The sequence below is a fragment of the Pongo pygmaeus genome, chromosome 14 (assembly GCF_028885625.2).
Source record: "Pongo pygmaeus isolate AG05252 chromosome 14, NHGRI_mPonPyg2-v2.0_pri, whole genome shotgun sequence".
Classification (NCBI taxonomy): Eukaryota; Metazoa; Chordata; class Mammalia; order Primates; family Hominidae; genus Pongo; species Pongo pygmaeus.
In genome coordinates, this window is record NC_072387.2 from 60,540,539 (window position 1) to 60,563,916 (window position 23,378).

Here is a 23,378-nt window from a genome sequence, read left to right on the forward strand (position 1 = left end):
CACACCACCCACACAGCTGCCCCTCACAATATGTGCCCCTTCCCTCCTTATCTTCAGCATTTCTCTCAACCATCTCCACTCACCTATCACCCCCTTTATCCCTAATCTAAGCTACTAGTGGTCTCCACCCTTACCACCAGCCAGGCTGGGCTCCCACCTTCCCAGGGTCCTGAAGCAGCTGCCGAGGCTTCCAATGGCCTCCCCTAGTTAACCCGGAAAGATATGATTCAGACCTTGGCCTCTGCAGCTCGCATTATGTCCAGGGTGACTAGGAGACCCCTCCTCCTCCCTCTACTTCTTTCCCATCTCACAATCACTCTTTCTAGGTCTCTGTCATCTTCCCACACTCAATTCTGCATTTCCGGCCCCACACTCTCCCTCAAAATTCAAGGCCCTTCTATCCCACTGTCCTCCAGCATCTCAGCTAGGGGCTCACCCCAGTTACCCCTTTCCTCCATAGCTCTCCCCATCACACACCCCTCTTGGTGACCCCAAGCTTGGTGGAGCTGCCCTCCTGAATGTCTTTCAAACCCACCTCATCCTCGCCCGGCCTCCTACATGGTCTCATTGCCTCCATGGACACTGTACTGTGATACCACTCCGGTCTTCTAAAATATCATCTGACTTCGTGCTTCCTCTGATTAAAACCCATGATGGTGGCTGAGCATAGTGGCTCACACCTGCAATCCCAGCACTTTGGGAGGCTGAGGCGGGAGGATTGCTAGAGGCCAGGAGTTCAAGACCAGCCTGGGGAACACAGCAACACCCCATCTCTACAAAAAAATAAAAATAAAAAAATGAGCCAGGTGTGGTGGTGCACACCTGTAGTCCCAGCTACTCAGAAGGCTGAGGTGCGAGGATTGCCTGAGCCCAACAGTTCAAGGCTGCAGTGACCTATGATCATGTCACTATCCTCCATCCTGGACAACAGGGCAAGACCATCTCTCTAAAAAAATTTTAAAAATTTTTTAAATTAAAAAATATAAAAGCCTGGTGGCTCCCTCACCTTTACCTCTTCTCTTATATTCATCAAAAAGGGAGAGAAAAATCATTGATAAATCCTTTCCTTAACTAATTTTTACCAGCATGGTCTCTAGGTGATGAGACTAAGGCTCTGTTGTTTAGCAATAAAATCTTTTGAGAAGGTGATAATAGTTCTCTTGGTAAGAAAAGGGCCTGGATGGTCCCACAGTGCTCTATTTCAGGATACAGAATCAGAATTCTCTCCAGAAAAGAAGCCCAAATCTAAGGAGTTTAGCATTCAAGTCAGCCATGGTTTGAATGTATCCCCCAAATTTCATGTGTTGGAAACATAATCCCCGATGTGGCAGTGTTAAAAGGTGAGGGCTTTAAGAGGTGACTGGATCATGAGGGTTCTACCCTCATGAATGGACTAATCCACTCATGGATTAACGGGTTATCACAGGCGTGGCATCGAGGCTTTCTAAAAAGAAGAAGAGCCACCTGAGCAACCACGTGAGCATGCTCAGCACCCCTGCCATGTGATGCCCTGTGGCACCCGAGTCCCCACTGGCAGAAGGCTCTCACCAGATATGGCCCTCAACCTTAGACTTCTCAGTAACTATAAAAAATAAATTCCGTATCTTTATAAATTACCCAAATTCAGCCATTCTGTTACGAGCAACACAAAACAGACTAATACAAAATCCTAACTATATGAAAAGCAAAATCTAGACACTTGGAGATTATATTTCCTCTATCTTAACAAATTTAACATGCAAGGAAAGTTTGCAGGGTTTTGTTCCACTGTTGACACGGGAGGCAGGGAGCAGAGCTCACGTATACCACCATCCAGGAGCTATAAGACACAAAGAGAAAAAGAGACAAGCTCAGGACATGCCTCAAACACACTACGTACCAGAAACGACTGAAGCCTCAAATCCCATGTCTTCTATAGCAGCTCTGAGTTCTTCTGGGCTAATTACAGAGGGATTATAAAGAACTGTTGCAGTCCCTTTGGCCAAAGACACCGATATTTGCTGCACCCCTTCCAGTTGGGAGATCACGCCTTCAATGGAATGGACACAGGATGCACAGGTCATGCCGGCAATGGCAATCAGAGTGGTACTGCATGTGCCCTGGACCTGGTTTCTCGGGTAGGAGCCAGGGGAATGAGAACTGGAAGACCTGTGATCTGTCCCACTCCCTTCGGCTCCATCAGGAAGAGAAACTTTAAAGTTCCCAGGTGGAAGTGCCTCGATAGCCCTCTGCAGAGCCACTGGGCTGGTACAAGAAGGGTCATACTGTACTTGGGCAGTTTTGTTCTCCAAGGACACTTGAATACTTTGAACCCCTAGGAGCTGGCCAATATTTTCTTCAATATTCAAGACGCAAGATTTACAATGCATTCCGTCTATTCTCAGTTGGAGGGTGACCACATGGCTTCCTTGGTGCCCCAAGGTCTCAGAATTATTAAAATTCTGGTTAGCAGAAGATAAAGGTCTCTTTGGGTTAGTGCTTTGTAACCGCTCAATATCAATTGGTCCCAGGCTTAAGGGAGCCACTTTGTTCTTGATGGCAGCTTCAAATCCCATGTCATTTACATGGTCCCTGAGGTCTTCCGGCTGAATGAGATAAGGCTGATAAGTGATGACAGCCTCTTGGTTGCTGAGTGAGACTTTGACTCTCACTACTCCTTGCAGTTTCCGGACCTTGCCTTCAATGGAGCTGACACAGGACTGGCAGGTCATGCCCTCCACCCGGAGCTTGACCACAGCCTCCTGGGCAGGCAAGGACCTTGAGGGCCAGGAGGCTGCCTTTCCTTCTGCAATACTGGCCTCGAAGCCCATGTCCCCAATTTGATGGCAAACCTGTTGCAGGCTCACAACCGATGGCACATATTTCACAGTGGCACTGCCTTGTTCCAAGGAAACCTTCATGCTGACGATGCCTTTCAAATTGGAAATCCTGTCCTCAATGGACTTCACACATGACTGGCAAGCCATGCCCAAGATCCTGACTGTGCTGGTGGCCACCTGAGAAGAAGGGCCCAGGCCATCCAGACCACCTTCGTAGCCAACATTGTCAAAAGCAAAACTCTTCTTCATTGCTGGTTCCCAGGCACGGGTAGGCAAAGAAAGCTTAGATAAGATCTAAAAAGAAAAGAAATAACATTTTTTATCCTTAAAACCAAATATTTTCTACAACATCCCAGCTTCTCTGGCACTGAGAAAATGGAAAACAATGCCACTGGTGTCAAAACATCCCAAGGGTAGAAGAACATAAAATACACAGAAAGCAAGCTAAAGGCAGCATCTACAAAATGAAAGAGCTCTGACATTCTTCTCTGACAGAAGCTAACTGTCTGTCCTCCTTAGTGAAATGTCATTTTCACACAACAGACGTGGAGGATTCTGAGGGAAAGACGGAAAGCACGACACGGCTTTACATACGGAATGCAGCACGGCCGGCCTGCAGCAGAGGCAGAGGGCACAGCGGCTCACAGTGGGAAGGCACAGGTATCCCAAAAGAGGTCCCCACCTCCGGCTGATACCTTCCCACAAAACTTAGTCCTTTCAGCTCAAACTTTGGGGGTCCTGCTGAAATACAAACCCCAGAATAGGCAACACCTTACTTCTATATCTCTTTCTAGGGGTGTCTGTCTGATTATCTTAGCAGAGGTTAAATGTGCTTAACACCCTTCAGGTACACGCTCCAAATGCAGACTTCCTAGGCCCGTAGGGTTGGAATCCAAAGGTACGCCACATGCCTGTGAAAAAGTTTTGGAGGTATAATCCCTGGGCGAGGTTTAATGAGCACCTGTGGCTGAGCCGAGGGGCAGGAAGGGAAAGGCTGGAAGAACAGGAAGTTGAGTTTCACAAGGAACTTCATAGTTCTGCCTGTGATTCAGTGTCACCACCCTCCTGGGTGTTCAGGAGAGCTGTAGTCATTACCTGAAATTTCAGGTACATCACTTAATTAAAGAACCTGTTTTCTTAACACAACACAGTCAAAGTGTTATTCCCTGGTTTCTACACAGGATGATGTAGTCTCAGTCATTCTGTTAACAAGCAAAATCTTCCTTTCACAGGCTCCCAGCCTACAGCTGTCTTAACTAGATGTACTTTTTACACCAGAACTTCTACGTGCTTCAGAAATTTGGGAACAGGCCTTTATACATAATACATCATAAAAAAGCACATTTCTCTCTACTTGTACACAATCCTGCTTGTCTTCAGATGAATCTCCTTTACATGGAATGATCTCCTTTTTTCTGTGCATAAAATGCAGACCTTGCCAACTGGCTTTTCAGCAGCTTAACAACACAAATGTTTAAATAACTTCTAAAGTGCAGACTATATGAATGTTGATTTCTATATCCACAAAGGTTTGGGATTAATAATTACATAGAATTTTAAATATTCACTGTAGCATTTCCTAAGAGAAAAAAAGGAATAATTAAGCAATTTGGGGGACAGCAGTTCAAAAGATATTGCTGAATCCAGTAAATACATGAATGTTTAACGATGTTGTTTAAGGATGGTGATACATTCTGAGAAATGAGTCATCATTGTGACTTCATCATTGTGTGACCATCATAGAGTCACTTACACACACCTAGATGATGTAGCCCACTACACACCTGAATAGTACGGGATAGCCTGTTGCTCCTAGGCCACACACCTGTACAGCATGTTACTGTACTGAATACTGTAGGCAATTGTAACACAATGGTAAGTACTTGCATATCTAAACATATCTGAATGTAGAAAAGGTACAGTAAAAACATAATATAAAAGATTAAAAAATGGGGCAGTTATGAATGGAGCTTGCAGGACTGGAAGTTGTTCTGGGTGAGTCAGTGAATGAGTGGTGAGTAGATGTGAAGACTTAGGACGCTGCACTACTGTCGATTTTATAAATACTGTAAACTTAGGCTACACTAAATTTATAAAAAATAGTTTTATTTCTTCAACAATAAATTAACATAGCCAGACAGTGGCTCATTGTAATCTCAATGGTTTGGGAGGCCGAGGCAGGAGGACTGCTTGAGCCCAGGAGTTCAAGGTTACAGTGAGCTATGATTGGACCACTGTACTCTAGCCTGGGAGACAAAACAAGACCCTGTCTCTGAAAAAATAATAATAATTTATTAATTAACCTCGGCTTGCTGTAACTTTTTTATTTCATAAACGTTTAATTTTTTTTTTTTTTTTACTTTCGACTCTTTTGTAATAACACTTAGTTTAAAGCACAAACACACTGGACAGCTGCATCAAATATCTTCTTTATATACTTATCCTATAAGCTTTTAAAAATTTTTTATTTTTAAACTGTTTAAGCATTTTTGTTAAAAACTAAGACACAAACACATACATTAGCCTCGGCCTACACATGGTCAGGATCATCAATGTAACTGTCTTCCATCTCTGCATCTTCTCCCACTGGAAGGTCTTCAGGGGCGATAACAGGCATGGAGCTGTCATCTCCTATAATAACAATGCCTTCTTCTGGATACCTCCTAGGACCTACCTGAGGCTACTTTACAGTTAACTTTTTCTAAGTAGGAGTACACTCTAAAATAACAATAAAGAGTATAGTAAATACATAAACCAGTAACATAGTCATTTATTATCATTATCAAGTATTATGTACTGTACAGAATTGTATGTGCTCTATTTTTATATGACTGGCAGTACAGTAGGTTGGTTTACACCAGCTCACCAAAAATACATGAATAATGCATTACTATGACATTACAACAGCTGCGAGATCACTAGGCAATAGGAATTTTTCAGTTTCATTGTAATATCACAGGACCAGTGTCATATGTGCAGTCCATCATTGACTAAAACATCATTATGAGGCACATGACTGTATAATAAGGATGACACAGTTTAACAATATTAACAGACAACTGACTAGCCACCTCGGACACCTATCTGGAAACCTATATGTCAAAAGACATTTCAGGCAGATCAAAGATTAAGATGTAAAAAAGAAATAACAAAAACACTAGAAGAAAACACAGGAGAATATCTACAATAATCTCAAAGTGAGAAAAGCCTAAATATGACAAACAAACCAGAACAAAACCAAGAAAATCCAAAAGCTATAAAAGCTATAAAAGCTATAGTTAGTTTGACATAACTAAATACAATGAGGACAAAAATTACTAAAACGAAGTCGAAAGATAAAAAACTGGGGGAAAAAAGATTTGCTTCACATAGCATACATTAAGAGCTAATTTCTTTAATATACAGAGAGTTCCTCCAAAAAAGCAAAAGGCCAACAATCCAAACACAAAAGAAGACAGTTCATCAAAAAAGAAATGCATGTGGTTTTTAAAATATATGAGAAAATATTAAAAAGAAATGTAACATTCCAACCACACTGGCACAGTGCTCACCATTTGCTCCAGCGCACAGTCCTCCTACATTGCTAGTGGGAGTGTAATCTCTCTGGAGGGCAATTTGCAATACCTATTAAAATTACAAATTTACATACTCTTTTACCCAGCAACTCTACTTCTAAGAATTTACCCAATAAATATATTTGTTCATGTGCAAAAGGAAGCATGCCATGGAGATATTAAATGCTGCCAAAGATTAGAAACACCAATGTCCATCAATAAGAGGCTAGTTAATTATTGTACAGCCATAAATGGAATATTATTCAGCTCTTAAAATGAATGATGTGGCTCTGTATGTACTGAAATAAGCTGATATCTAATATACTGCGCAGCAACTAATATACTGCGCAGCAACAAAAGCAAGGCACAGAAAATATCATATATATAGTATGTGTTTGTTATCTGTTGCTACATGACAAACCAAATTTAGTAGCTTACTAGGAACAGCTCACAATTTTTCAATTCGGACAGGGCTTGGCAGGGAAAGCTTGTCTCTTCTCCACATAGCACCACTGGCGGTGGCCTGAATGGGGCTGGCAGTTCCAGTTCCAAGAAGATGGTTCATTCATCACATGGCTGCCACGTGGATGCTTGCTGCTGGCTAGGGGCTCAGCTGAGGCTGTTGGCAGGGACCCAGTTCTCTTCCATGTGGCTTCTCTTTATGACTAGGTGGGGCCCTCACAGCTGGGGGCTTCTGGGTACTGAGAGGGAGTGTCACAATAGCAAGCACTCCTCTAGAACACATTTCAAAGTGCAAGCTCTTATCAAGCCTCTGCTTGCATCACACTTGCTAACTCCCATTGGCCAAAACCAGTCACACGGTCAAGCACAGTCAATATGGGCAGGAATTACACCGAGCTTGAATACAAGGGTGTGTAGTTCACTGAGAGGGCTACAATTCTATCACGGTGCTAGCACTACCTGTGTGAAACAAGAGAATATCATACAAATGGATGCTTGTATAGGCATGGATTATCTCTGGGATAATGCAAAAGCTAGCACAGAATTTGAGGAAGATTAGGGAGCTGAAGGGGACCAGGTGGCTGGGATACAGAGAAGAATTACTTTCACTGTATAACCTACTGTACAATACACACATTACCAAAATCTAAAAATTAATTTAAAATTAAAATAACATGAGCACAAAGAAGACTCAGAACAGTGACTTGATTGTAGTTGGTGTTAATTAAATACGTTTAATTAAAAAAGAACCAAGGATAAAAGAAAAACTAAGAAGATATTCAAAGACATTCATTTTCATATAGTACCTTATCAGGCAAAAACCTCTTCCTCATAATAACAAAGACATAACCCTCAACCATCTAGTTTGTTGGAAAAACAAATCCCTCATGATAACCCAATTTACTCGCTCCAACTACAACTTAACAAACCCCAAACCACAACAGTGGCTCTTAATTTCTAGACTGTTGATTCTATGTTTCTGCCAAAAGGGTCTGCAGAAGTACTGAAAGCAATTTCCTATTATCAAACACTACTCAGAGGCCCCCATTTCTAGACAGGCAAGTTTTTAAGGCCAAGCAGTTACAGAAGACAAAGCCTTGCAAATAACATATCTCTACAAAACACTAGAGTATCTGTTGGTCTAGGAACAACCTCATTCAACGACTGGTAGTGTTGGGATAGTTTCAAGTGTAGACAAAGGGCATACGTACGCTTTTAATTCAGTTCTTCAGTTAAGATGATCTTTGGGGGAAAAAACTCTCCTGATGAGTTTTAAAAAATAAGCACAGGTTTAGATTTAAGGGCTCATCAAAGAGTCACAGAAATGGAGAGCAGGCCAGGGTTCCACATGGGTATCCCAGAAAGCCTTGTGAAAGCACTGGTTTATTTAATTCCCACTAGATTCTGCACTCTTTGCGGACAGACATTTGGGACATTTTCTGCAGACCCAACACCAGGCTTTGGAATGACTTTTTCTAGCTTTTGAATTTTTGATAAACGATGGTAGACATCAGGATGAGAAAGGACTGGAAGCACAGGAGGCCACAGAAGGGAGTCCAAAAGTGAATTTCAATTCTCTGCTACCTCTCTAGGTACCCAAGTCACATGGAATTTGCTGAGAGTGCCAGGGCTTTTAAAATAAAATATAGGTTAAAAAAAATAACCATTGATTCACCAAGACGAAGCCAGAAAGAAAAACAAAATCTCTGGATAAGCCATTCTGATATGAAGAAATCAGAAACTGGGTGGCATGTTTTCATGAAGGGTTTCAAAGCCAATCTGATAGTGAAAAAGCAGAAACAACATGCCTTGTTAGAAAGTGGCTGTGATCACAAATCAAAAAATACTAACCCATGTACAAGTGAAGGACCGCTAGCCACTTCGGAGGTCTCTTGATCACTCTTGGATTCCCATCAACCTTAAATAGGATACCACTCAATCCCCTGCCGCCTATCCTCAAGAATTCTTTCACTTTGAAGGATGTATAACACCCATAACAACTTATGAGGCAAACATGTTATACATGCATGCAACTTTTCCAACACATCACCTCCCACCATACAACTTAATACATCTGAACTTTCATGGGATTCAAAATACAAAGAAGTCCGGATTCTTTCATATGCACACAGATCCAATAATAACAAATAATTAATGATTCTGAATGTTATTTTATGAGGATGGCATTTTATATCCCTCGTGCTTAGGACAATTCTAGAAGGAGATATTATCACCATTTCACCATTGAAACTGACTCAGAAGCTTATCCAAGAGCACAAATCAACGTTAAGTAACAGAGCTGGGATTTAAATGCCGCTGAGAAATCCAGGAGGCTCTGTATTTTTAAAAAACAACTTTTAGAGTAATCTTTTCTTTTTAGCCACGTTAATTATAGGAAGAGATTACAATGCAGAAAAGTGAAATGAAAATAAACAGCCATACCTGCAAGCAGCAAGCCAGGCTAACACGCAAGAGAGCTGAGCTGCCTGAGCCCTGGCTTCACCCACTAGTATCTGTCACCTCAGAAAAACTACAGCAGAATATCCACACTCGCTCCACTTTCCTCAATATCTCTAATCAAGGCAACCACACTTACAGGAGAAGGCTGGACACAAGTCAGAGGAGACAACAGCTCTGGACCATGTACATCCTGAATATCTGGAATGAGTACTGCCTTGCTCGGCCTTATCTAAGAATTCTCTGGAAGTCAGAGGAGACAACAGCTCTGGACCATGTACATCCTGAATATCTGGAATGAGTACTGCCTTGCTCGGCCTTATCTAAGAATTCTCTGGATGCCACAAATTCACAGAGGAGGGCACAGGTCAAAAATAATGCCTGACTCAAGAAAGGATCTCACCCAAACAATCCCAGGCATCCAGGCCAGTGGGGGTTGGTCTCTAAAACCCCCACTAAGGAAGAATCAATGTCCCATATTAACCTCTATGAACATTAAGTATACAGGGGGATATACTTAAATATCGGTAGAGAAAATTCAGTTTATCTTTGGGTGAGTTATGAAATACTGATTTTTTAAAATATCTGTACATATTTCCCAATTTTTCAAACTTAAATTAAAAAAACAAGTGTTACTTTCATAAGTAGAAAATAAATGTGATTTTTCCATTTGTCTAAGGCAAGCCTGTCCAACCCATGGCCTGCAAGCCACATGCAGCCCAGGACAGCTTTGAATGCGGCCCAACACAAATTCACAAACTTTCTTAAAACATAATGAGATTTTTTGTGTGTGATTTTTTTTTTCTTTAGCTCATCATCTATCACTAGTGTTAGCGTATTTTATGTGTGGCCCAAGACACATTCTTCTTCTAATGTGGCCCAGGGAAGCCAAAAGATTGGACACCCCTGCTCTAAGGCAAGGAAGAAAATGTTTTGTTAAACCATTCTAATTTGGGCAACAATATTATTAACTGTGATAAAGATAACAACAATGATGAATTGATGACACTTTTGTACACTGCTTTATAGTTCAAGGAGCATTTTCACATATATTTGTTTAAATATCTGTCTTTCCTACTTCTGAATTTCTTGAGGGTATGTCTGAGAGTTTTAAGTATGAATTCCAGCATTATCTGAGCAAATCCAGGCCTCAGTTTCCTTTAGGTATAAAGGTTTGTGTTTTGGATAGTTTTAAGCATAGACACAGGGCATATGTATGCTTTTCATTCAGTTCTTCAATTAAGATGATCTTTAGGGGAAAAAAGTCTCCTGATGAGTTTTAAAAAACAAACACAGGTTTAGATACAAGAGAGCTCCAGCTGGCATCTGGTGGGAGTAATAACAATGCCCATCCTACAGTTGTATAGGAAGGCTTGAGAGCTAAGCGGCCTTAAAAGATTAACATCAGCTTCTGGCAAGATGGCCGAATAGGAACAGCTCCAGTCTGCTGCTCCCAGAGAGATCAATGCAGAAGGAGGGTGATTTCTGCATTTCCAACTGAGGTACCCAGCTCATCTCACTGGGACTGGTTAGACAGCAGGTGCAGCCCATGGAGGGCAAGCCAAAGCAGGGTGGTGCGTTGCCTCACACAGGAAGCACAAGTGGTTAGTGAACCCCCTCCACTAGCCAAGGGAAGCCATGAGGGGCTGTGCCATGAGGAACGGTGCACTCTGCTCCAGGCAGTACGTTTTTCCCATGGTCTTCACAACCCACAGACCAGGAGATTCCCTCGGGTGCCTACACCACGGGTTTCAAGAACAAAACTGGACGGCCGTTTGGGCAGACACCGAGCTAGCTGCAGGAGTTTTTTTTTCATACCCCAGTGGCGCCTGGAATGCCAGCAAGACAAAACTGTTCACTCCCCTGGAAAGGAGGCTGAAGCTGGGGAGCCAAGCGGTCTAGCTCAGCGGATCCCACCCCCACAGAGCCCAGCAAGCTAAGATCCACTGGTTTGAAATTCTTGCTGCCAGCACAACAGTCTGAAGTCGACCTGGGATGCTCAAGCTTGGTCGGGGGAGGGGCATCCACCATTACTGAGGCTTGAGCAGGCGGTTTTCCCCTCACAGCGTAAACAAAGCCACAGCGAAATGCCAACTGGTTGGAGCCCTCCCCAGCTCAGCAAAGCTACTGTAGCCAGACTGCCTCTCTAGATTCCTCTTCTCTGGGCAGGGCATCTCTGAAAAAAAGGCAGCAGCCCCAGTCAGGGGCTTATAGATAAAACTGCCATCTCCCTGGGACAGAGCACCTGGGGGAGAGGGTGGCTGTGGGTGCAGCTTCAGCAGTCTTAAAGGTCCCCACCTGCCAGCTCTGAAGAGAGCAGTGGATCTCCCAGCACAGCACTCGAGCTCTACTAAGGGTCAGACTGCCTCCTCAAGTGGGTCCCTGACCCCTGTGTCTCCTGACTAGGAGACACCTCCCAGCAGGGGCCAAAAGATACCTCATACAAGAGAGCTCTGGCTGGCATCTGGTGGGTGCCCCTCTAGGATGATGCTTCCAGGAAGGAACAGGCAGCAATCTTTGCTGTTCTGTAGCCTCTGCTGGTGATACTCAGGCAAACAGGGTCTAGAGTGGACCTCCAGCAAACTCTAGCAGACCTGCAGCAGAGGGGCCTGACTGTTAGAAGGAAAACTAACAAACAGAAAGGAATAGCATCAATATCAACAAAAAGGACATCCATTCAGAAACCCCATCCGAAGGTCACCAACATCAAAAAGCAAAGGTAGATAAACCCATGAAGATAGGGAGAAACCAGCACAAAAAGCCTGAAAATTCCAAAAACCAGAATGCCTCTTCTCCTCCAAAGGATCACAACTCCCTCACCAGCAAGGGAACAAAACTGGACGGAGAATGAGTTTGACAAATTGGCAGAAGTAGGCTTCAGAAGGTGGGTAATAAAAAACTCCACCAAGCTAAAGTAGCATGTTCTAACCCAAGGCAAGGAAGCTAAGAACCTTGAAAAAGGGTTAGAGGAATTGCTAACTAGAATAATCAGTTTAGAGAAGAACATAAATGACCTAATGAAGCTGAAAAACACAGCACAAGAACTTCGTGAAGCATACACAAGTATCAATAGCCGAATCGATCAAGCGGAAGAAAGAATATCAGAGACTGAAGATCAACTTAATGAAATAAAGCATGAAGACAAGATTAGAGAAAAAAGAATGAAAAGGAATAAACAAAGCCTCCAAGAAATATGGGACTATGTGAAAAGACCAAACCTATGTTTGATTAGTGTACCTGAAAGTGACAGGGAGAATGGAACCAAGTTGGAAAACACTCTGCAGGATATTATCCAGGAGAACTTCCCCAGCCTAGCAAGACAGGTCAACATTCAAATTCAGGAAATACAGAGAACACAACAAAGATACTCCTCAAGAAGAGCAACCCCAAGACACATAATCGTCAGATTCACCAAGGTTGAAATGAAGGAAAAAATGTTAAGGGCAGCCAGAGAGAAAGGTTAGGTTACCCACAAAGGGAAGCTCATAAGACTTAACAGCGGATCTCTCTGCAGAAACCCTACAAGCCAGAAGAGAATAGGGGCCAATATTCAACATTCTTAAAGAAAAGAACTTTCAACCCAGAATATCATATCCAGCCAAACTAAGCTTCATAAGTGAAGGAGAAATAAAATCCTTCACAGACAAGCAACTGCTGAGAGATTTTGTCAGCACCAGGCCTGCCTTATAAGAGTTCCTGAAGGAAGCACTAAACATGGAAAGGAACAACTGGTACCAGCCACTGCAAAAACATACCAAATTGTAAAGACCATAGACACTATGAAGAAACTGCATCAACTAACAGGCAAAATAACCCACTAGCATCATAATGACAGGATCAAATTCACACATAACAATACTAACCTTAAACATAAACAGGCTAAATGCCCCAATTAAAAGACACAGACTGGCAAACTGGATAGAGTCAAGACTCATTGATGTGCTGTATTCGGGAGACCCATCTCATGTGCAAACACACACATAGGCTCAAAATAAAGGAATGGAGGAAGATTTACCAAGCAAACGGAAAGCAAGAAAAAGTAGGGGTTGGTATCCTAATCTCTGATAAAACAGACTTTAAACCAAAAAGATCAAAAGGGACAAAGAAGGGCCTTACATAATGGTAAAGGGATCAATGCAACAAGAAGAGCTAACTATCCTAAATACATCTGCACCCAATACAGGAACACCCAGATTCATAAAGCAAGTTCTTAGAGACCTACAAAAAGACTTAGACTCCCACACAATAATAGTGGGAGACTTTAACACCCCACTGTCAATATTAGACAGATCAATGAGGCAGAAAATTAACAAGAATATTCAGGGCTTGAACTCAGCTCTGGACCAAACAGACTTAACAGACATCTACAGAACTCTCCACCCCAAATCAACAGAATATACATTCTTCTCAGCACCACATCGCACTTATTCCAAAACTGACCACATAATTGGAGGTGAAACACTCCTCAGCAAATGTAAAAGAACAGAAATCATAACAAACAGTCTCTCAGATCACAGCGCAATCAAATTAGAACTCAGGATTAAGAAACTCACTCAAAACTGCAAAACTACATGGAAACTGAACAACCTGCTCCTGAATGACTACTGGGTAAATAACGAAATTAAGGCAGAAATAAATAAGTTCTCTGAAGCCAATGAGAACAAAGACACAACATGCCAGAATCTCTGGGACACAGCTAAAGCACTGTTTAGAGAGAAATTTCTAGGACTAAATGCCCACAAAAAGCAGGATAGCTCTAAAATCAACACCCTAACATCACAATTAAAAGAACCAGAGAAGCAAGTGCAAACAAATTCAAAAGCTAGCAGAAGACAAGAAATAACTAAGATCAGAACAGAACTGAAGGAGACAGACACACGAAAAACCCTTCAAAAAAATCAATGAATCCAGGAGCCGGTTTTTTGCAAAGATCAACAAAACAGATAGACCACTAGCCAGACTAATAAAGAAGAAAAGAGAGAAGAATCAAATAGATGCAACAAAAAATGATAAAGGAGATATCACCACCAATCCCACAGAAATACAAACTACCATCAGAGGATACTATAAACACCTCTAAGCAAATGAACTAGAAAACCTAGAAGAAATGGATAAATTCATGGACACATACATCCTCCAAAGTCTAAACCAGGAAGAAGTCGAATCCCTGAATAGACAAATAACAAGTTCTGAAATTGAGGGAGTAATTAATAGCCTACCAACCAAAAAAAGTCCAGGACCAGATGGATACACAGCTGAATTCTACCGGAGGTACAAAGAGAAGCTGGTACCATTCCTTCTGAAATTATTCCAATAACAGAAAAAGAGGGACTCCTCCCTAACTCATTTTATGAGACCAGCATCATCCTGACACCAAAACCTGGCAGACACACAACAAAAAAAGAAAATTTCAGGCCAATAGCCCTGATGAACATCGATGCAAAAAACCTCGATAAAATACTGGCAAACTGAATCCGGCAGCACATCAAAAAGCTTATCCACCATGATTAAATTGGCTTCATCCCTGGGATGCAAGGCTGGTTCGACACACACAAATCAATAAACGTAATCCATTACATAAACAGAACCAATGACAAAAACCACATGATTATCTCAACAGATGCAGAGAAGGCCTTCAACAAAATTCAACACCCCTTCATGCTAAAAACTCTCAATAAACTAGGTACTGATGGAATGTATCTCAAAATAATAACAGCTATTTATGACAAACCCAGAGCCAATATCATAGTGAATGGGCAAAAACTGGAAGCATTCCCTTTGAAAACTGGCACAAGACAAGGATGCCCTCTCTCACCACTCCTATTCAACATAGTATTGGAAGTTCTGGCCAGGGCAATCAGGCAAGAGAAAGAAATAAAGGGTATTCGAATAGGAAAAGAGGAAGTCAAATTGTCTCTGTTTGCAGATGACATGATTGTTTATTTAGAAAACCCCATCATCTCAGCCCAAAATCTCCGTAAGCTGATAAGCAATTTCAGCAGTCTCAGGATACAAAATCAATTTGCAAAAATCACAGGCATTCCTATACACCAATAACAGAGAGCCAAATCATGAGTGAACTCCCATTCACAATTGCTACAAAGAGAATAAAATACCTAGGAATACAACTTGCAAAGGATGTGAAGGACCTCTTCAAGGAGAACTACAAACCACTGCTCAAGGAAATAAGAGAGGACACAAACAAATGGAAACACATTCCATGCTCATGCATAGGAAGAATCAATATCGTGAAAATGGCCATACTGCCCAAAGTAATTTATAGATTCAATGCTATCCCCATCAAACTACCACTGACTTTCTTCACAGAATTAGAAAAAACTACTTTAAATTTCATATGGAACCAAAAAAGAGCCCACATAGCCAAGACAATCCTAAGCAAAAAGAACAAAGCTGGAGGCATCACACTACCTAACTTCAAACTATACTACAAGGCTACAGTAACCAAAACAGCACGGTACTGGTACCAAAACAGAGATATAGACCAATGGAACAGAACAGAGGCCTCAGGAATAACACCACACATCTACAACCATCTGATCTTTGACAAACCTGACAAAAGCAATGGGGAAAGGATTCCCTATTTAATAAATGGTCTTGGGAAAACTGGCTAGCCATATGCAGAAAACTGAAACTGGACCCCTTCCTTACACCTTACACAAAAATTAACTCAAGATGGATTAAAACTAAAACGTAAGACCTAAAAACATAAAAACCCTAGAAGAAAATCTAGGCAGTACCATTCAGGACATAGACATGGTCAACGACTTCATGACTAAAACACAAAAAGCAAGGTCAACAAAAGACAAAACTGACAAACGGGATCTAATTAAACTAAAGAGCTTCTGCACAGCAAAAGAAACTATCATCAGAGTGAACAGGCAACCTACAGAATGCAGGAATATTTTTGCAATCTATCCATCTGACAAAGGGCTAATATCCAGAATCTACAAAGAACTTAAACAAATTTATAAGAAAAAAAACAACTCCTTCAAAAAGTGGGTGAAGATTATGAACAGACACTTCTCAAAAGAAGACATTTATGCAGTCAACAAACATGAAAAAAGCTCATCATCACTGGTTATTACAGACATGCAAATCAAAACCACAATGAGATACCATCTCATGCCAGTTAGGATGGCAATCATTAAAAAGTCAGCAAACAACAGATGCTGGAGAGAACGTGGAGAAATAGGAATGCTTTTACACTGTTGGTGGGAGTATAAATTAGTTCAACCATTGTGGAAGACAGTGTGGCGATTCCTCAAGGATCTAGAACTAGAAATACCATTTGACCCAGCAATCCCATTACTGGCTATATACCCAGAGGATTGTAAATCATTCTACGATAAAGACACATGCACACATATGTTTATTGTGGCACTATTCACAATAGCAAAGACTTGGAACCAACCCAAATGCCCATTAATGATAGACTGGATAAAGAAAATGTGGCACATATACACCATGGAATACTATGCAGCCATAAAAAAGGATGAGTTCACATCCTTTGCAGGGACATGAATGAAGCTGGAAACCATCACTCTCAGCAAACTAAGAACGGAAAACCAAACACTGCATGTTCTCACTCATAAGTGGGAGCTAAAGAATGAGAACACACGGACACAGGGAGGGGAACATCACACACTGGGGCCTGTTGAGGGTGGGGGGCTAGGGGAGGGATACCATTAGGAGAAATACCTAATGTAGATGACGGTTTGATGGGTGCAGCAAGCCACCATGACACGTGTATACTTATGTAACAAACCTGCACGTTCTGCACATGTACCCCAGAACTTAAAGTATACTTAAAAAAAAAAAACATTAACATCATACATGTTTGAAAACGAATGACTATGAGGACAAACATCACCTCATTTGATCTTCAAACATGACCCAGGAAGGTTCGAGTACTCTACATAGTTTTCTCCATTTTACTGATAAGGCAAACTAATCATTAAAACTAGTGTACATATTCCCCCAAGCCCTTCACTGTGTTCTAGGACCCTGTTTCACAATGGTCCAGAAAGACTTTCCAATGACAATTATTTAAATTTTATCTACTTTAAAAATGAAGGCATTCATTCAAACCCACAGGAGGGCCTACTATGTGCCAGGGCTGTGTGTGCATTAACCCGATCTCTGCCCTTCTGAGGACAGACTGTAAACTTTCTGGGTAATTCTGCACAAATGACTATTCATTGCCTATTTGCTTCTCTCAACCACAGCAAGAGAAAATATTAACCCTTACTGAGAAACAAAATGTAGCATATCTGATACTTGCCTAAAAAAAAAAAAGTGAGTAAAATTAAAAACAAAATTAACAAACCTCACCACATATGTACATACAAATATGTTATTTTCAATATACAACAAAAGGAAATTTAGAAATTCACAAACTATAAGACGGGGTAACCTCTCCAAGGAGCACTTCACAATATTATCTCAGAAAACCCATTCACAATCTCGTGCTACACAGCTTTATAATCAACCGTTTCAGAGAATGCGCAGCTTTTATGTCTATTGTAACAATTATTCCATCTAACTTTTATCAATTAACAGCATTTTCCAGCTTCAGAATCTTCTCTAATAACACTCTGTATTTCAAGCCTCTCCCACCAAAGAGGTTTTATTATTATTTTTTACTCTGTACTCCAAGGAGTATTGGTTTCTGCCTAGAATTATAGGTATGACAGATAAAACAAATGTATTCCTTTAAGACATGTACAAACCTAATGTTTATAAATTAGCACTACTCTATAAATGCATGATGGGAAATGCTATTTAAAATAATCCTTAGAAAAAGAAATATTAAGTATCTAATACATCTTTTTTAAAATTAAAACAACATTTATTATAATAACATTAATAAAGTAAATGTTATTAATTTAAAAAGTCTGATGATACAGTAAACAAGAGTATAAGGAAAAACCGTTCTTAACCACTGTTTGTAGAAAGCTAAATTTTGCCTAATTGCTCTTCAAAAAGTATTACTGCTTTTGTCCTAGAAATTCCACTTCTGGGAATTTTACCATATAGATATACAATTACATATTAATGTTCATTGCTACACTCAAATAGCGAAAAACTGGAAACCATCTCAGTATTCTTCTATAGAGAACTGGCTACATAAAATATAGTCCATCAAATAGAAATCTATGTCATGATTTTTAAAAAATAGGTGAATTTACATGTATTGACGTGGAAAGACTTCCATGATGTTAGAAAGAAGAGCTGCAGAACTGTATTAAGACAGTCCTCTTTATCTAAGAGAAGAAAAGAACTACACTTCTATACTTTGCTACTAATGTTTGTATCCAGCAGATACTACTTTGAGGAAAAACTAAATTCAAGAATCCACTTGAAATGATCTCTACAAAAGCAAATAAAATAATAGTGATGCTGATGATTCCATAATGACAGATAACTTCTTTAAATGACTAGATCACACCACCTCATTTATTATTTTTCCTTTATTTTAGAAGGGATATATCTGTGCCAGCCAGGTCATCCTGATTTCAACTAGGCAAAAATAAAACCGAACCCAGCCGGGCACAATGGCTCACACCTGTAATCCTAGCACTTTGGGAGGCCGAGGCAGGTGGATCACAAGGTCAAGAGATTGAGATGATCCTGGACAACATGGTGAAACCTCATCTCTACTAAAACTACAAGTATTAGTTGGGTGTGGTGGCATGCACCTATAGTCCCAGATACTCAGGAGCCTCAGGCAAAAGAATCGCTTGAGCCTGGGAGGCAGAGCTTGCAGTGAGCCAAGATCGCGCCACTGCACTCCAGCCTGGCAATGGAGCGAGACTCCGTCTCATATTTAAAGAAAAACAAAAGAACCTAACCACCACTTACCTAAGAACAAAATTCCGTATTCTGGTCTCTAAAAATGCTAAGTCCACCACCTAACAACCTTACAGTCACCATCAGTTCAACGTGTCTAACATCAATCCCCCCTGCTGCAGTATAAATCTACTTCTAGTTCATTCACTTGTTCACTCAGTCAATAGCTTGATACAATGGACTGAACTCTGTCAGATACAGGATACGATGATAAATTAAAACAGCAGCCAGTGTGCACCTGTAGTCCCAGCTACTCAGGAGGCTAGGGTGGGAGGATCACTGATGGGAGGATCCCTTGAGCTCGGGAGGTAGAGGTTGCAGTGAGCCAAAATCTGCGGCAACTGCACTCCAACCTGGGTGACACACTGAGACCCTGTCAGGAAAAAAAAAAAAAACAGCAGCCAAGCTTGGCCAAAGAAGTCAACAGAATCATGAGTAAGGAGGCTTAAGCAGTTGTTTCTGGAAACAAAGGGGAATTCTGTATACAGCTGGAAAAAGTTTCTAGTAACCTCCAACCATTTCCCACCTGCCAAGACAGGTAGAGGAGACAGGTAAGGAGGGGCTAGAGAAGGGAGAGCCTCAGAGGCAGGCACCCATTCCTCTCCAGCTCACCATCCTGGGCCTGAAAGGTTGTCTGTGGAACCTTTGATAGGAACACCCGGGCCAAAGCACTGAGCCCCCGCCTTCTACTCTGGTTAGTGTGCTCTCCTGGAGGGGATTTGTGGGGAAGGCCCTCCTCCCTATTTCCTCCTTCTCATAATTTCTAGGAACCTCACCAGGCTTAGCCCTGCTCACATCAGCAAACAGAAACTTTCTAATGTGGAAGGGGAGTGGGGGGAAATGTGCCTGCCAGACTCTGAGCTTTTACCAGTTATGTCTTTTAAAAAAGATCTTTTTCCCCTCTCTGCCTGTCTGAAACACAGAAGAATCAAAGAAACAGGTTTCCCAATGACAATGATTCTACATTGCACAGAATGTACTCTGCATTGTATAAGAAATGTAAAATACAAGCAAACAAACCTGCTAGACATAAACAGTAATTTTTAAATGTTTTATTCATAGCATCGGCCTGTGTCCTTTCTAAACAATGTGCCACCTAAAAGCTAACTTTCCATTCACTATGAATTAGCAGTTTTCCAATACTTTCAAAACTCTATTTCACCCAGTGTATTAAATAATACTTCAGTGTTCCAATGGAAAAGCAAGGACTTGTCATCAGACAGACCTGGGATTAAATCTCTCAGGAAACCTAAGCTCTCAGTCAGCTTTCTCATCTGTTAAAGGTGAGCTGATGATACCTACTAAAGTTGTTAAAATGATTTAAGTGACAAGAGCAAGGTTCCTACCATATACCAAGTGCTAAATGTTAGTTCTCAAGGTGCAAAGCTGATTTATAACAGACTTTATAACAGATTTATAACATATTTATAACAGATTTATAACAGAGTCACAATTGAAATTAACTTTTGGGTTGGTTTTTATAATCATAAACCAGCTACTGCAAATTTCTTCTATTTAAGGATAACTAAATTCTTTCTAAAAATTCATCCTAAATTTAAAAGTGGAACTGCAATAAAAAATGATAATATAGGCCAGGCAGGGTGGTTCACGCCTGTAATCCCAGCACTTTGGGAGGCTGAAGTGAGTGGATCACTTGAGGTCAGGAGTTTGAGACCAGCCTGGGCAACATGGTGAAACCTCACCTCTACTAAAAACACAAAAATTAGCTAGGTATGGTGGCAGGTGCCTGTAGTCCCAGCTACTCTGGAGGCTCAGGCAGGAGAATCAGTTGAACCCAGGAGGTGGAGGTTGCAGTGAGCCAAGATTATGCCACTGCACTCTACAGCCTGGATGACAGAGCAAGATTCTGTCTCAAAAAAAAAAAAAAAAAAAAAAGATAATACAGATGTACATATATATTGACATATAGAAATGTAGAAATGTCCACAAAATATTCAGTAAGAAATGCAAAGTATAAGATGGTATGTATAATTTGATCCCATATTTATGTTAAAAATATACATTATGTACACATAAACATACTCATATATACATATACACATTCATATTTGTTGGGAGAATGACTGCTTTTTCTTTATACTTTTTTGTATTCTCCTCGTTCCATCATAAATTTGTTTTTTATATAGAGTATATGTTACTTTTATAATCAGAGCTTTAGAAAAAATAGAGCTGCTAGGCACAGTGGCTTGCATCTATAAACCCAGCACTTTGGGAGGGAGAGGCAGGAGGATCATTTGAGCCCAGGAGTTTGAGACCAGCCTGGGCAACATAGGGAGACCACATCTCTACAAATAAAAAGAGAAAATGGACATGGTGGCGTGCGCCTGTGGTGGCAGCTATTCGGGGGGCTGAGGCAGGAAGGTCATTTGAACCTGGGAGGTCGAGGGTGCTATAAGCCATGATCATGCTTGCCACTGCACTCCAGCCTCGGCATCAGCAAGAGACCATGTCCCAAAATAAAAAATTTAGAAAAACAACAAACAAAGGAAAAACAGAGTTGCAACTGTGCTCAGATAGATTACTGGGTTATCACAGTCCTATCCAGACATTCAGACAACACATCAAACACATCTCAGAGTTGGAAATTCTTCTGAAAAAGCATAATTTTGGCAGAAGTAACACTATTTTGCATTTGTATGATAATCTACAAAGTGCTTTCACAATTGTATGACGCAGGATTTATCATCCACTTTGCAATGAAGAATCTAAAGGAGTGTCCAAGACTCACCTGCCCAGGTCCCACAACCTGTGATGGGTCTGCACTCAGATCCCCTCCACTAAGGCCTCTTCCCCAGCCCTCCTTTCTGAAAAGGCTCCCCTAGTCAGCTTCAGGTTGCCCCGCTAGTCACAGATTGGTGCTGGCCTTAAAAATCACTAGCACATGTCATATCTCAAAACTTCAGATATAGGCTGGAAACTGTAAAGTAATAGTTTGGACATTTTTTAAAAATGCCTCAAGCATTTGCAACCCAAAATATTTAATATTTCACTATTTTAAACACATGGCTAAAAGTATAAATGTTCACCGTATATTGTATAAACCGGCAACATATGAAAAGCCTGATTAAAAGATTAAATGCTCTGTCACTCTTTAAAATTCTAAGTGATTTAACACATTAGTTTAGCTACTGGCTTAATACAGTTTAAACAGACATAAAATGAAATTTATAAAACTACTTTAGAAAACAAAGTAATTAAAATTGTATCTATCACCTCACTTCCCTCCCCCAAAACCACTCGAACCTCTGTGTAGCTACCCAAACTGGCAGCCACTGAATAATTCTACATTTCCTATTTTTAAATTTGCCTGGGAAGAAACTTTAAAGGAGTCTCTTGGAAATTTCCACAAATTCAGAACACCAAAAAACACTTTTAATATTTTAAAATAAATACCTCTGAGCATAGTTATATCCTTGGTTAAAAACCTGATAGCAAAATGCAGAATCTTTAAATACTCAAAAGGAGTTTCTGTCTTCAATATCCAACTACCCTGTGATTTCAACGTATGTAAATCTCTTGCATAGTACATTCGAAAGTTCTTTTCACAAAATTTCCTTTAGTCTTTGGGACTTTAACCAATGAACAGCATAAAAATAAGTCTTAGAGGAAGCAAAGTACTTATGAAACCTTCCTTTGTAGCTAACTAGTAAATGCCTTCAAAAGTCGTTTTTTATTTTCATCTCACTAGGTCAATGAAAAAGACCCTGTACACACCACCAGTCTGCTCAGAAATGCTACTAAAAGGCACCATTTTTATAAAACGTTATACTGCCTTACTTTTGGACATGACCTAACCTTTGGAGTAACAAAATTTTAATTTGCTTAAGAAAAGGAACTTCATTTTGCAGCATTTTCAAAACGTTTAGTTAAAATGTACAGATTAACAAAATAAGGTATACACTATAAAACATATTAGTAAAAAGAAGGGAGGATTCATTTTTGTTTGACTTGCATTGTGGAAAACTTCTGCTTCATAGAGGCTTACAAAATATTCTGAAAATAAAAAGCAACAAAACCCAAACTTCCAAGCCACGGTGTAATTAATCACCTTGACTCCTGCCAGTTGCTACATTCACACTCTCATTCCGCTCCCCAGACCTCTCCCCAGTACCCCCGACAAGAGACATGGAGAGAAACCTCCATCTTTAAAATGGGTCCAAGCCCTTCCAGGCTTTTTAGCCCATCTGCAATTGCA

At 40.7% G+C, this 23,378-nt stretch overlaps 1 protein-coding gene across 5 annotated transcripts in view; it reads right to left on the reverse strand.

Annotated features, from left to right (window-relative positions):
• The window catches only part of ATP7B (ATPase copper transporting beta), a 217,646-nt gene that overhangs the window by 176,890 nt on the left and 17,378 nt on the right, over positions 1–23,378 (reverse strand). For 4 of the 5 annotated variants that reach the window (XM_054446318.2, XM_054446316.2, XM_054446320.2 and 1 more), the window contains exon 3: positions 1,880–3,113. In XM_054446318.2, the coding sequence (XP_054302293.2) occupies positions 1,880–3,113 (1,234 nt within the window). Of the gene's footprint in view, positions 1–1,879; positions 3,114–6,811; positions 6,918–23,378 lie in introns of those variants that run through there. The other variant, XM_063650891.1, reaches the window with a different exon arrangement.